The sequence below is a fragment of the Oncorhynchus tshawytscha genome, linkage group LG05, assembly GCF_018296145.1.
Source record: "Oncorhynchus tshawytscha isolate Ot180627B linkage group LG05, Otsh_v2.0, whole genome shotgun sequence".
NCBI classification, from domain to species: Eukaryota; Metazoa; Chordata; class Actinopteri; order Salmoniformes; family Salmonidae; genus Oncorhynchus; species Oncorhynchus tshawytscha.
Genome location: NC_056433.1, coordinates 13,307,458 through 13,321,741, shown reverse-complemented (window position 1 = coordinate 13,321,741; position 14,284 = coordinate 13,307,458). Strand labels below are relative to the sequence as shown.

General features: G+C 44.2%; 1 protein-coding gene across 1 annotated transcript in view; it reads right to left on the bottom strand.

The window, feature by feature from the left end:
- Positions 1 to 1,995: 1,995 nt before the first annotated feature.
- The window catches only part of ppp2r5a (protein phosphatase 2, regulatory subunit B', alpha isoform), an 84,987-nt gene continuing 72,698 nt past the window's right edge, over positions 1,996 to 14,284 (bottom strand). The window contains exons 5-13 of the mRNA XM_024419714.2: positions 8,636 to 8,766; positions 7,088 to 7,147; positions 6,097 to 6,205; positions 5,335 to 5,388; positions 4,991 to 5,041; positions 4,722 to 4,841; positions 4,250 to 4,377; positions 3,746 to 3,847; positions 1,996 to 3,443 (exon numbers count right to left, since the gene is read on the bottom strand). Of these exons, the coding sequence (XP_024275482.1) occupies positions 3,203 to 3,443; positions 3,746 to 3,847; positions 4,250 to 4,377; positions 4,722 to 4,841; positions 4,991 to 5,041; positions 5,335 to 5,388; positions 6,097 to 6,205; positions 7,088 to 7,147; positions 8,636 to 8,766 (996 nt within the window). The 3' untranslated portion in view covers positions 1,996 to 3,202. The remainder of the gene's footprint in view (positions 3,444 to 3,745; positions 3,848 to 4,249; positions 4,378 to 4,721; positions 4,842 to 4,990; positions 5,042 to 5,334; positions 5,389 to 6,096; positions 6,206 to 7,087; positions 7,148 to 8,635; positions 8,767 to 14,284) is intronic.

Genomic DNA, 14,284 nt, shown 5'->3' with positions numbered 1-14,284 from the left:
AAGCTTATTCATCTCCAATGTTTGTAAATAAAACACAGTATAGCCTCAAAACATGGATAAAACTATAATTTTGATGGTCAGTCCTTGCATCCCATAGATCTGTCTATGAATTTGAGAGTAGTTACATTTCTCCAGCCGCAACCTGCTCTTTAATTACTTGTTACTTTTATTTCTTATTCTATTATATATATATATTTTAAAAATTCTTTTAAAAAACTGCATTGTTGGCTAGGGGCTCGTAAGTAAGCATTTCCCTGGAAGGTCTACACCTGTATTCGGCACATGTGACTAATAACATTTGATTTGATATTGATTTGAACCCTCTGCTTTTTACCAAAAAAAAGTGTTGGGAGAGTGCTTTGTTATTGTTTCAACTCTGGATTGCCCCTTTAAATTTTCACTCTAAAAACAAACAAAAAAATGAATTGTTATAGATTACATCCCAAACACTGAGGATACAGTTGCCATCAAGACATCCCAGATTTCAATTTGTAAGGCCATAAGGTATACATTTCATGAAATGCCCCTTTACACTTTTCTAATTTAGCAAAAAATAATGCCCTCAAGCTTCCAGCAAAGAGATACACAACTTCCTCACAGATTATGCCTGAGCTAAAAGGCTAAAATCTCTTGATTGGTGTTGAACTAAGGTTGCTATAGTATTTTAATAAGAGGGTATACTACATTTAAAAACAAATATTTGCTTGCTCGCCTCAACCTTTTCTAAATAAAACTTGAATGCCCCAATACATTTAAAAAGTATTTTCATTTTAAATGTGGCGGTTATGTAGAAGATCAGAGGGGAAAAATCCAAAGTTAATAGATTTTTAAAGGGAACTTTAAGGCAATCAAATGTTAAACCTGTGCTGGGTTTGAATACTTTGAAAAAAAAGAATGGCAAGATTCTATCAGATCCGCACATAGAGAATGATAGAGGCCTCTATTGGACAAAAGGCAATATTAGCATGGGCAGCGCCATTGAGGGCTTCCACCATTTTAATGTGGTCAACTGGGTGAGACTTCCAACTTCATTGGCTGATCCCTCCTGGTGACCCTTTTGGTGTCATGTCCAACCGGGTCATCAGGATGGATCAGCCAATCGTCAAGAAAATTGAGTACTTCAAAATGGCATAGCCTAAATGGTGCTGCCCATGCTGTCACAGAGGCTATAATGCAGTGGTTCCAAATTCCGGTCCTCGAGTACCCCCAACAGCACACATTTTTGTTGTAGCCCCAGACAAACGTGCCTGATTTAACTCATTGAGGGCCTGATGATTAGTTGACAAGTTCAATCAGGTGAGCTGTTCCAGAACTACAATAAAAATGTGTATCGTTGGGGATACTTGAGGCCCGGAGTTGTGAACCACTGCAGTAATGAAACAGATAAAGACTATTCCTCTATCTAGCTCTATGCACTGCCATTGGATGCAACGAAACCACCCGACTTTATAATCTGACAAATCCCGTTCAGCCGTGTTACAAGTTCAATCACTTGAATGTATACTTGTCTATTGTCTACGCATCAATTATAATGAAGCAATAAATCCCCCATCCAAATTAATATGAAAACATGCATTAGCCTACACTTTCGATCGCCGCTTTGAACTTTAACGCTGTAGGGATAATATGGAAATGCTATCTGGAATCCTTGGGACGTCCCTACCGCATTGAAGTTGAAATGTACAATGGTTAGGGTTAGGGTATGGATGTCCCAAGGATCCCGGTCCGGATAGCACGGACCAATAAGGACGGGCAGCCACTCACCTATTGGTCAGTTCATACCGGTTACACCTCCAAAACATCTGCTATGTGGATGTCTGCCAATGAGGGTCAATGCTTGATCTGATAGAAACAAGGCCTATATTTAACTTTTGATAGAGGTTTTCAAATAAGCGTACTACAATTCCCACAGAAGATTAATATTAAATTCTGGCGCCATCTGGTGACAACGTGTCGCTGCTACTCAATACGAAAGAAAGAGCCATAGTCCTGTGGTTTTAGAGTAGAAACATATGGTAGACTTTATTTTTATTTAAAACCTAGATAAGGTCAGTTATTACAAAACAGGTTCCCCACACAGTTGCATGTCACAGAGATTGGAATGGTACACTCTGACAGAAAAGGCATCAGAAAAGACTGGACCTACAATAGAGAACAGACACGTTAAAGCAAACACCCCTGACCCACATACGCACACTTCATCCAGCCACGTTTAAATCTGAAGAAACCAGACTATCGGCAATCTGCCACCATCTGGCTTCAAAAATCCACATCTCTGCCTTTAACAATACTCTGGAAAAAAAATATATGGCTCATTTCATTACCTTTTTCTACATCGGCATTATCTATTAATCAATTCTCTATTCAGACTGGAAAAATATGTTATACTTACTTAAATCTGTGCCCGTTTCATCGTTCGTTTCTCTAAACTAAACTCATTTCAAATACTTACTGTAAATAGGTTGTATGGCTGCAGTTCTTGAATGTGCTATAATAACGGCTATAACATTAAGCTTCATGTATTCAGATACATATACCAAACACCCGAAAACACAAGACCTCATGATAGTGACATTCACTCAGGTCTCCTATGTAGAGACTATTAACACAGTCCTCTCTCCATAGCCCCCCACCCACCCACCCTCCAAAGCTCACCCCCGAACCCCTCTTCCTTACAGTTTGCACCCCTATGTTGGCAGCAGTGATGAAAGCACATACAAAATAGACATCTTAAAATAGCCGTTTAGCTTCGAAGTGCAGCACAATCAGAAAGGTTATTTTCAAGTCATTTTCTCCCCCTCCTATATTTTCATACATTGAATATCACCCCCCCAAAAAAAACTTTTCTCAGTTAAGAAACTAAATGTGAAAGGATAAATTCTTTGATCAGACAAAAAAAGTTTACCAATATACTGTGGTCACACTAACATCCCAAAATAGTCTTAAGTTGAAATATACGTTTCCTGCCAAAGGAGAATTTCTGGCATTTGAAGTAGTTTTACTGTATATAGATTTAACATACTGATGAGGTTTATCTCTTTTTTTTTTTTGTGTGGCTAGTTTCTCAAGCCCCTCCTCCGCATCACCCCCAAGCCCCTCCTCCATCACCCCCAAGCCCCTCCTCCCAGTCACCCCCAAGCCCCTCCCTGACAGTTCTCAGACGGCCTGGAAACCGTTACAGAGTACAAAATGGAGTCCTGTGTCATTTGGCAGTCTTGACGCCCTTGACATTCTCTGCGGTATCCATGGCGACGACAGGGTCTTCATGGTCCGTTGCAATGACAGCGGTGCCCTTCTCCTGGTTTTCTTGGTGATTGTTGTTGTTGCTGTTGTTGTTCTGGAGCCCGTGGCTGTTGTTCTGCACCAGAGCCGCTGCGTCGCTCAACTTCAGCTCATCCAGCTTCTTCCACAGCTCTTCCCTCTCCTGCTCCTTCTTCTTCTCCCTGGAGAGACACAAGCACGTTACGGGTGCACGTTACACACACACGTCACGCACGGACACGCACGTCACGCACGGACACACGGACACACACGTCACGCACGGACAGACACAAGACGCTGTCAGACCCGACTGTCCTTGAAAAACGCTAGCTAACAGAACTTATGTAATCCAGTGTGTTGTACCATGCAGCTTTGTTTCCACGCTTCATAAATTATACCTGACTAGTTATTGTAATAGTTTGTGAACACTTTGTTCGGGCTGCAGAACAAGAATGAATATAAGAGCTGGAGGGAGCTCACTCACCGCTGTCTGTCTGATTTGTAAGAGGCTGTCAGCTCGTCAAATAGTGTGCTGTTCATCTCCATCAGGGTCTTCAGCACGTTGTAGACCAGAGCTACAATCGTCCTGGAAACACACAGGGGACAATAGCATCTGACTTAAATACATCCAGAGGATATTTACCGGCTCTCAGTCAATCCTACAGTAGCAATGTTGAGATTAAATAACTGGAAAAACATTCCTTTGGTATTTCAGTGACATGATGTTGGAGGAAACATGACAATGATATCTGGAGACACGACCATTTAGTCATACGTACATAGTTAGTTAGAGAGGGATAACATAAGACCCCAACCTCTACGCCAAATATAGGTAAGAGAGTTCAGTATTAAGCATGGCATTGCTTGTTAATGCTTTACCCTGAGGGGCAAAGAATTTGTTCTTAACTGACTTGCCATGTTAAATAAAAGGTCAAATAAAAAAATACAAATAAAAAATGAGTTGAGAACCGGAGAGTGGCATACGTACGGGTTCCAGTGTTCTTTGGAGATTCTGTACAGGCTACCAAACATGATAGGCAGAATCTTGTCGATGTTCTCCTCAATCAGGCTCAGGATGTACTCGTTGTTCCAGAAGTAGAGGGCTCTCTCCGCTACCTGTTGGGATCAACAAGAAATGAGCCGGGCTGGCAGTAAATGACAGGAACATGTTACGTATAGGGTAGCCATTTTCACAGCTCCACTACCAGATTGAAAACCCATTTAGAGAAGTGCTGGAAAACTCCTTGAGGAGGTCATTATGAAAAATGAAAGGGAAAAAAGTACATGTAGCAGTAAATGGAGGAGCAGAAATAGCCTTAATGTACTGTATGAGGAACCACCTGAAACAAACTCAGGAAAACGTCCCAGATCAGGGTTAGCTGGAGACGCACTTTTATTGATGCCATTTGCTCCACTAGGAGCTAAAAGTAAGTTGAAGGTCAAGGAAGTCAAGACTGTACCTGGAAGTGGGGGTTGGCCACACATCTGGAGATCTGCTTGAACAGGGGCTCTTGGATCTTCTTGAACTGGGTGGGCTCAATGACATCCAGAATCTCCTCCATTTCCCCCAGGTACATCACCTAGGACAAGTGGGAAACAACAGACACATGAGGAAGTCACATGTTCAAGAGAACCAGGTAAACTGTTCAGAACCACACTTATGGTATACAAGGTACAGCATCTGTTAGCGTGTTCGGTGCCATCTACCAGTCATGACAGACAGACATACCTCCTTCTGGCTACAGGTTTTGGGCCAAAACTTCAACAGCCCCCGAATCACCTGAGGATTGAACAGATGACACTAAGTTCCAAGGAAATACCATTAGTTTTTTTTGTCTTTAGTCAACAAACCTACAGTACTGTACATAGGTCGATAGTGCTGCAGCATTTTACATGCCATTTAGCTAGGTACCATATGAACTATTCATGATTTTGGACTCAAACTTGTTTGTCCCCTACATGAAAGGTGCACGGATTCCTAGCACACAACAACATTCCTACAGCTCCAAGGGAGAGCAGAACCTAGTGTCCCGACGGTAGAACAACGTGACGCATGTTAGTTGGTTAGAGTACCGGCTCTGTGAGGGTGGGGTCCTTCTCCAGGAATTGGACGACACAGTAGGCCAGCTAAAAGGAAACAGAACAGGTAGTGATATTATTACTTACTGTTAACAGAAACGTTCCCAATGTGGTATGTCCTGTACACAATACTATCAGAGCTTTCAAGTTCATTCTACGGCCACTAGATGGCACTGTTATCCAAGGCTTTTTTTCAGAGCGCAGTTCACTTCAGCTCATGAGAGTTATGCTTAACAAGGCATCTAGGTCATCTACTGTTCACAAAGCCTGACCTGACAGAACAAAATGGCTAGCTAGGCTAATTACCATATCATAATATTGTATGAACTTATACCTAGAATTCCTTTTAAAACCCACATTATGCCAGGTACATTTCTCAGATTTAGATAGCTGCTAAAAAGAGAAGAGTTGTTGTCTAGTGAGAGTGAGTATTTCAAATCAACCCCTTTAAAATGGGATATTTATTCATCTGGTATTAGGAATTTGGTAATCTCTCGTAGACAGACCACGTAAACATAAATGGTACCATAGATCTGTCGTGATATCCGCGTGAGATATCCAACAGTGTTAGTTCCGGTGCTTTGGACAAATCATGATTTAGCATATTTTTAATTTTGGAAGTGGAGGGGACATTCGGCACGTAGTTTTCAAAGAGAGGGTGGAGATGCTCATTCCAGTTCCAATCCTAGTTCTACCTCTCCTCTTAACACGTATGGATTCATAACTTAATTGAGCATCAGTTACACATTTGGTTACCTGTGCGTGGAACAGGGCCAGTCCTTTGGCAGTATGCATGGGGATGAGCACCTTCATCAGGAACTGCTTGTGTTCCGCCTTCAATGGCAGTGCAAAGCCATTGATGATGCTGCAGATAGACAAAAACAACACTTCAACACTTCAATCATTGCCTTGAGAAGCAAGCATTAGCAAACACACATGCATGACACACACACACACACAGAGTATGGATGATGCAGCCAACAGAACCCCCCCCCCATATCCAGAATAGCTGAGGACACAGAGAGCAGGGTAGGCGGTCTGAGAAGCAGAGATGACTATTCATAGCTAGAGCCAGAGAGACATTTCACTGCTGGAACAAAAGAACACTTTCTAGAAATAAAACTAAACAGGAAGAGCCACTTGCGTCCTTAAGCTCAAAAAGTGGAAAAGGCAGAGGTCAGTAGTGTGACTGGGTTTCCCAGAATTCTGTGGGGATGGGGAGCTAACAGCAGAACAGCCTGTAGCAACACTAAAGGGACCTACTGATGTAGTGGTGAGTATATTAGCTCAAATGGAGATATTCTGGCATACGAGTGTAAATGGTTGCATGTCCTAGTTCCTTGAGCTCGCTGTGCCACTGCTGCTAGAGTCAAAGGTGCTTGATAACAATATATGTTGATGCATGCTTGAACTCCCACCACACCACCTCCCCAGCGTCCCACCACCCCCCAGCGTCCCACCACACCACCACCCCCCAGCGTCCCACCACACCACCACCTCCCCAGCGTCCCACCACACCACCACCTCCCCAGCGTCCCACCACACCACCACCTCCCCAGCGTCCCACCACACCACCACCTCCCCAGCCCCACCACACCACCACCTCCCCAGCGTCCCACCACACCACCACCTCCCCAGCGTCCCACCACCTCCCCCAGCGTCCCACCACCTCCCCCAGCGTCCCACCACCTCCCCCCAGCGTCCCACCACCTCCCCCAGCATCCCACCACACCACCTCTGGACTCACCTCCCCAGTATCTCCAGGAGTTCGGCCACTCCGTTGAAGTGATCAGTCTCGTAGATGAACCTACCAGAACACAAACACACCATCACAATCAAACTACAAATGACTACACACTGAGTAGCGGAGCATTTGGCTCTGATAGGACACAACGGAGCAGAGAGAGAGGGATAGAGACAGTGCATGAGGATGGCCCCCTCTGCTAACATCGATGTTCAGAGTCGAATCATAGCATGTATAAAACCTGTGAAATGTGTTCAGCCACTGACACCAGTTGTACTGTGGCTCTGACGTAGGCTTGATCATGTCCCATCTACCTACCAGTTGTCCCCAAGCTGCTGCTGCCTGAAATAACCTGGTTAGGAAAGCCTGCCAGGGAAACGATCACAGCAGGACAGTTCCCCTTCTCAGCCAGGGCATAGAGGGAAAGCTGGACAGTTCCCCCTTCTCAGCCAGGGCATAGAGGGAAAGCTGGACAGTTCCCCTTCTCAGCCAGGGCATAGAGGGAAAGCTGGACAGTTCCCCTTCTCAGCCAGGGCATAGAGGGAAAGCTGGACAGTTCCCCTTCTCAGCCAGGGCATAGAGGGAAAGCTGGACAGTTCCCCTTCTCAGCCAGGGCATAGAGGGAAAGCTGGACAGTTCCCCTTCTCAGCCAGGGCATAGAGGGAAAGCTGGACAGTTCCCCTTCTCAGCCAGGGCATAGAGGGAAAGCTGGACAGTTCCCCTTCTCAGCCAGGGCATAGAGGGAAAGCTGGACAGTTCCCCTTCTCAGCCAGGGCATAGAGGGAAAGCTGGACAGTTCCCCTTCTCAGCCAGGGCATAGAGGGAAAGCTGGACAGTTCCACTTCTCAGCCAGGGCATAGAGGGAAAGCTGGACAGTTCCACTTCTCAGCCAGGGCATAGAGGGAAAGCTGGACAGTTCCCCTTCTCAGCCAGGGAATAGACGGAAAGCTGGACAGTTCCCCTTCTCAGCCAGGGAATAGACGGAAAGCTGGACAGTTCCCCTTCTCAGCCAGGGAATAGACAGAAAGCTGGACAGTTCCCCTTCTCAGCCAGGGAATAGACAGAAAGCTGGACAGTTCCCCTTCTCAGCCAGGGAATAGACAGAAAGCTGGACAGTTCCCCTTCTCAGCCAGGGAATAGAGGGAAAGCTGGACAGTTCCCCTTCTCAGCCAGGGAATAGACGGAAAGCTGGACAGTTCCCCTTCTCAGCCAGGGAATAGACAGAAAGCTGGACAGTTCCCCTTCTCAGCCAGGGCATAGACAAAGAAGAGGGGAAGTCAACTGACAGGAGTGGGCTCCCAGGAACACAGGGAAGGTTGCGGTTAATCATGATCTTGTCCAACGAGGAACGCTACTTTTCTATTCCAGTCGAAAACGTTTTGCTACGATAAGCCCTAATGAATACGACCATGGACTTTGTAGGTGCCGAGCTGCGGTGGGGGGGGGGTTGAACTCAGTTTGACGGATACCTGTGTGGTTCTGTGTGTCTTCGAAGGAGGCCCCGCTGTTTGCTCCTGTGAACAAGAGAGGGGCACTTCACTATTCACTCACCGCAAGAAGATGTTGTTGATCTGCTTCCTGATGAAAGCCCGCAACCCCAGGAACTTCCCGTAGATCCGATGCAGGACCGTCTTCAGGAAGTCCCTCTCCCGGGGGTCCTCGCTGTCAAACAGTTCCAGGAGCTGCCAAGGTCAAAGAAGAGGGGGGGGGAGCGAGAAGAGAGAGAGAGAGCAAGAGCGAGAAAGCAAAAAGTTATTTCCTTGCTTCCCAGTGTCATTTCAAAGCATTTCAAACCTAGAATCGAAAGTTTTGTTTCTGACTGGGCTGTGTGTCTCTCTATGGTAACAGTGGTGTTTCAACTCAATTCTATTTTACAGGCGCGGTGCAAAGGCACCTAAAGCAAAGCCATACCCAGGCCCACTTACCAAAATTGTCAATAGAGGAGTTACCTGACAACGTTACGAAAGGAAGGCGGATCCTTTTAAATATGCTATTGGACTATAAAGAGATTTTGCTAATTTATCTACATGTTCCAAATAATGATGATCCACGCTTCATTAGAAATACATATAATAATTTATCGAGCTTACAGGCAATACATGACTCAATTATTATAGTGGGAGATTATAATACGGTTTCAAGTACCTCAATGGACCGTAAAGTAAATCACACTACAAACTATCACCCTCACGCGCTTAAGGAAATTACAAATATTATGGATATATTGGAACTAGTGGACATGACATCTACATGGAGCAGGTTCAATCAAGCTAGTCGTCTTGATTGCCTTGTCATTTTCGCTGGCAACAAATGTTTAAATAGTGCTGATAGAGGACAGAATGAGGTCGGACCATCAAATAATTGGTAAACACATTACTCGAGAATATTGGAAATTTAATTAAAGTCTACCGGATGACAAATTGTTTTAACCAAGACAAAACCATTTACAACAATTTTTTTCCTACATAGGTACAACAGATTATTTCCATATTGTATGTCACATGTGCCTTTAGAGGCCATGCAATTCAATACTAATCTTGAAAACAAAAACTATTTATGTCAAAAGAGTTCATCTTAAAAAATGAACTAGAGAAACAAACAGTACAAATATATAGCAAAAAAGCCCCTTGATGGGAGAGCATAATATACAAGGACATTCTCAAAAGCTGCTAATGAGAACCTTGTACCTAGCCGGTGGGGATTCCGGTGGGGTGCCCCCACCCAGGCAGTGGCAGTGCTGGGAACACTAGCTGCAGTAACCCATGGGGAGGGGGTCACACTCGAACATTCAGAGAGGGGGCATATTATTGTGGCCATGTGGTGGCACAAAATCAAAGGTCTGACTGCACAGAGATGCTTGTGAATATGGTCACTACGGGGGAACATGTGTGGGTGTTTCAGGGGAAAGGGGTATATCTGACCTCCATCACCTAGGATGTGACAATGGTTAACCAAATCTCCCCATTTCTGGCTGTTTTTTAATCAATTTTGCAGGCCTTCTAATTCAGCTGCAACTGTATATGCGTTCGTAAATCAAGACCTTTCTCGAGTTGGGCTCTGGGATGGTGCAACTGTTGAGCATATGGTTGTTTGTGGGAGAAAGGGGTTGAGTGTGTGTGTGTATCCCACAACTGTTGTAAAGATGTGAGGGACAATATAGGATGAATCACAATAATTGTTGGCTAAAATAATAATTGCTTTGCCAAAATGTAACTTTTGTAATGACAATACTGGTAAGAGGTAACAATCCTTTGCATAAACTACCTACATTATTACAAATAAACTCTGCAGAAAAAGAAATGTCCCCTTTTCAGGACTCTGTCTTTCAAAGATATTGGGATTTTTACGAATTATCTTCACAGATATTCATTGTAAATGGTTTAAAACACTGTTTCCCATGCACCTGGGGAACAGTTGTTAAGACACTAACAGCAGACGGTAGGCAATTAAGGTCACAGTTATGAAAATTTAGGACACTAGAGAGACCTTTCTACTGACTCTGAAAAACACCAAAAGATGTCCAGGGTCCCTGCTCATCTGCGTGAACGTGCCTAACACAGAACCCAAACCGCCTGCGCCATAGTGCATAAAGGTATTTTGTCCCCCCCATACCAAATGCGATCACGACACGCAGGTTAAAACATCAAAACAAACTCTGAACCAATGACATTAATTTGGGGACCGGTAGAAAAGCATTAAACATTTATGGCAATTTAACTTGTAATTGCTAGTTCATTTGTCCCATTTAGCTAGCTTGCTGTTACTAGCTAATTTATCCTGTGATATAAACATTGAGTTGTTATTTTACCTGAAATGCACAAGGTCCTCTACTCCGACAATTAATCCACACATAAAACGGTCAACCAAATCGTTCCTAATCATCTCTCCTCCTTCCAGACCTTTTCTTCTCTTGACTTTATATTGCAATTGGCATCTTTCATAAATTAGGTGCTTACCGCCACTGACCTCATTCGTCTTTCAGTCACACACGTGGGTATAACCAATGAGGTGATGGCACGTGGGTACCTGCTTCTAACCAATGAGGAAATGGGAGAGGCAGGACTTGCAACATGATCTGCGTCAGAAATAACTGACTTCTATTTTAGCCCTTGGCATCGCAGACGCTCGTTGGCGCGCGCGAGCAGTGTGGGTGCAATAATTGAATAACATAGATTTCTAAATGCACGCGATGTGAGCAGTGTAGTCAGCCTGCAAGGAGGCATGAGGACTGCAGATGTGGCCAGAGCAATAAATTGCAATGTCGGTACTGTGAGACGCCTAAGACAGAGAGAGAGACAGGGCGGACAGGTGATCGTCCTCGCAGTGGCAGACCACGTGTAACAACACCTGCACAGGATCCGGACATCCCAACACCCCACCTGCGGGACTGGTACAGGATTGCAACAACTGCCCGAGTTACACCAGGAATGCACATTCCCTCCATCAGTGATCAGACTGTCCGCATTAGGCTGAGTTGAGGCTGAGGGCTTGTAGGCCTGTTGTAAGGCAGGTCCTCACCAGACATCACCTGCAACAATGTCACCTATGGGGACAAACCCACCGTCGCTGGATCAGACAGGACTGGCAAAAAGTGCTCTTCACTGACGAGTCGCGGTTTTGTCTCACCAGGGGTGATGGTCTGATTTGCGTTTATCATCGAAGGAATGAGCGTTACATCGAGGCCTGTACTCTGGAGCGGGATCGATTTGGAGGTGGAGGGTCTGTCATGGTCTGGGACGATGTGTCACAGCATCATCAGACTGAGCTTGTTGTCAATGCAAGAAATCTCAACACTGTGCGTTACAGGGAAGACATCCTCCTCCCTCATGCGGTACCCTTCCTGCAGGCTCATCCTGACATGACCCTCCAGCATGACAATGCCACCAGCCATACTGCTCGTTCTGTGCGTGATTTCCTGCAAGACAGGAATGTCAGTGTTCTGCCATTGCCAGCGAGTTTTATCGGTTGATCTGCTTATGCTCTGTGGGTGGCACTGTGCTCTTTTCGAAGGAGGGGTCCTGGTCTCTCGGGGGCCATGGGATCATGGGTGGTCTACCGGTCACTGAGATGACAACCCAACTCGGGATGAGGGGTTTAAGTAGGTGGAATAGTTGGGACCAATTGGAGGTTTACATAGTAGCAATGCAATTATCATGGTACAGCTATATAGACAATCATCATGGTACGTTTACAAACATATATTATGATAAATGGAATTGAAACTTGTCTCATTATGGTAATTAGTGAAATAAGTATAGCCAGTTATAATTGTAATGTCTTAGCAGATAATAAGAAAATACTATCAGTATTTACCTGGCTAAAAGAGAAGGAATATATAATCTGTTGGTTTACAGGAAACTCATTCAACAATTTTAGATGAAGTTTTGTGGAAAAAGGACAGGGGGCGAAATATATTTCTCCCATGGGCAAAGAAACTCAAAAGGGGTGACAATATTAATTAACAGTAATATTAATTAAATTGTGCAAATTGTCCAAACAGATCCTCAAGGTAAATGATTTGAAATGTTATTGGACCATGGCTTCTTAACCTATACGGTCCAAATAATGATGATCCACGCTTCTTTGAAAATATATATAACAATTCATCAACCCTACAAGCAACACAAGTCTATTATTATGGTGGGAGATTATAATACGGTTTTAAATACATCTATGGACCCATAAAGGACATCACACTATCACCCTCAGGTACTTAAGGAAATCATGAATGTCATGGATATATTGGAATTAGTGGATATATGGAGGCTTAAATACCCTGACCTAGTGAGATATACATGGCGGAAGCTTAATCAAGCTAGTCGTCTTGATTACTTTCTTATGTAATTCTCTATGGTGCCAAAAGTTTTACAAATATTACAAAATAAATAAATGTTGATAGGGGACAGAATGCTGTCGGATCATCACATAATTGGCATATACAGTGGGGCAAAAAATTATTTAGTCAGCCACTAATTGTGCAAATTCTCCCACTTAAAAAGATGAGAGGCCTGTAATTTTCATCATAGGTACACTTCAACTACGACAGACAAAATGAGAAAAATAAATCCAGAAAATCACATTGTAGGTAATGAATTTATTCATTTCATTATCAAATTATGATGGAAAATAAGTATTTGGTCAATAACAAAAGTTTCTCAATACTTTGTTATATACCCTTTGTTGGCAATGAGAGAGGTGAAGACTTACAGAAAACATCTGACAAGGTTTTCACACACTGTTGCTACTATTTTGGCCCATTCCTCCATGCAGATCTCCTCTAGAACAGTGATGTTTTGGGGCTGTTGCTGGACAACACAGACTTTCAACTCCCTCCAAAGATTTTCTATGGGGTTGAGATTTGGAGACTGGCTAGGCCACTCCAGGACCATGAAATGCTTCTTATGAAGCCACTCCTTCGTTGCCCGGGCGGTGTGTTTGGGATCATTGTCATGCTGAAAGACCCAGCCACGTTTCATCTTCAATGCCCTTGCTGATGGAAGGAGGTTTTCACTCAAAATATCACGATACATGGCCCCATTCATTCTTTCCTTTACACGGATCAGTCATCCTGGTCCCTTTGCAGAAAAACAGCCCCAAAGCATGATGTTGTCACCCCCATGCTTCACAGTAGGTATAGTGTTCTTTGGATGAAACTCAGCATTCTTTGTCCTCCAAACACAAAAAGTTGAGTTTTTACCAAAAAGTAATACTTTGGTTTCATCTGACCATATGACATTCTCCCAATCTTCTTCTGGATCATCCAAATGCTCTCTAGCAAACTTCAGACGGGCCTGGACATGTACTGGCTTAAGCAGGGGGACACGTCTGGCACTGCAGGATTTGAGTCCCTGGCGGCGTAGTGTGTTACTGATGGTAGGCTTTGTTACTTTGGTCCCAGCTCTCTGCAGGTCATTCACTATGCCCCCCCGTGTGGTTCTGGGATTTTTGCTCACTGTTCTTGTTATCATTTTGACCCCACGGGGTGAGATCTTGCGTGGAGCCCCAGATCGAGGGAGACTATCAGTGGTCTTCTATGTCTTCCATTTCCTAATAATTGCTCCCACAGTTGATTTCTTCAAACCAAGCTGCTTACCTATGGCAGATTCAGTCTTCCCAGCCTGGTGCAGGTCTACAATTTTGTTTCTGGTGTCCTTTGACAGCTCTTTGGTCTTGGCCATAGTGGAGTTTGGAGTGTGACTG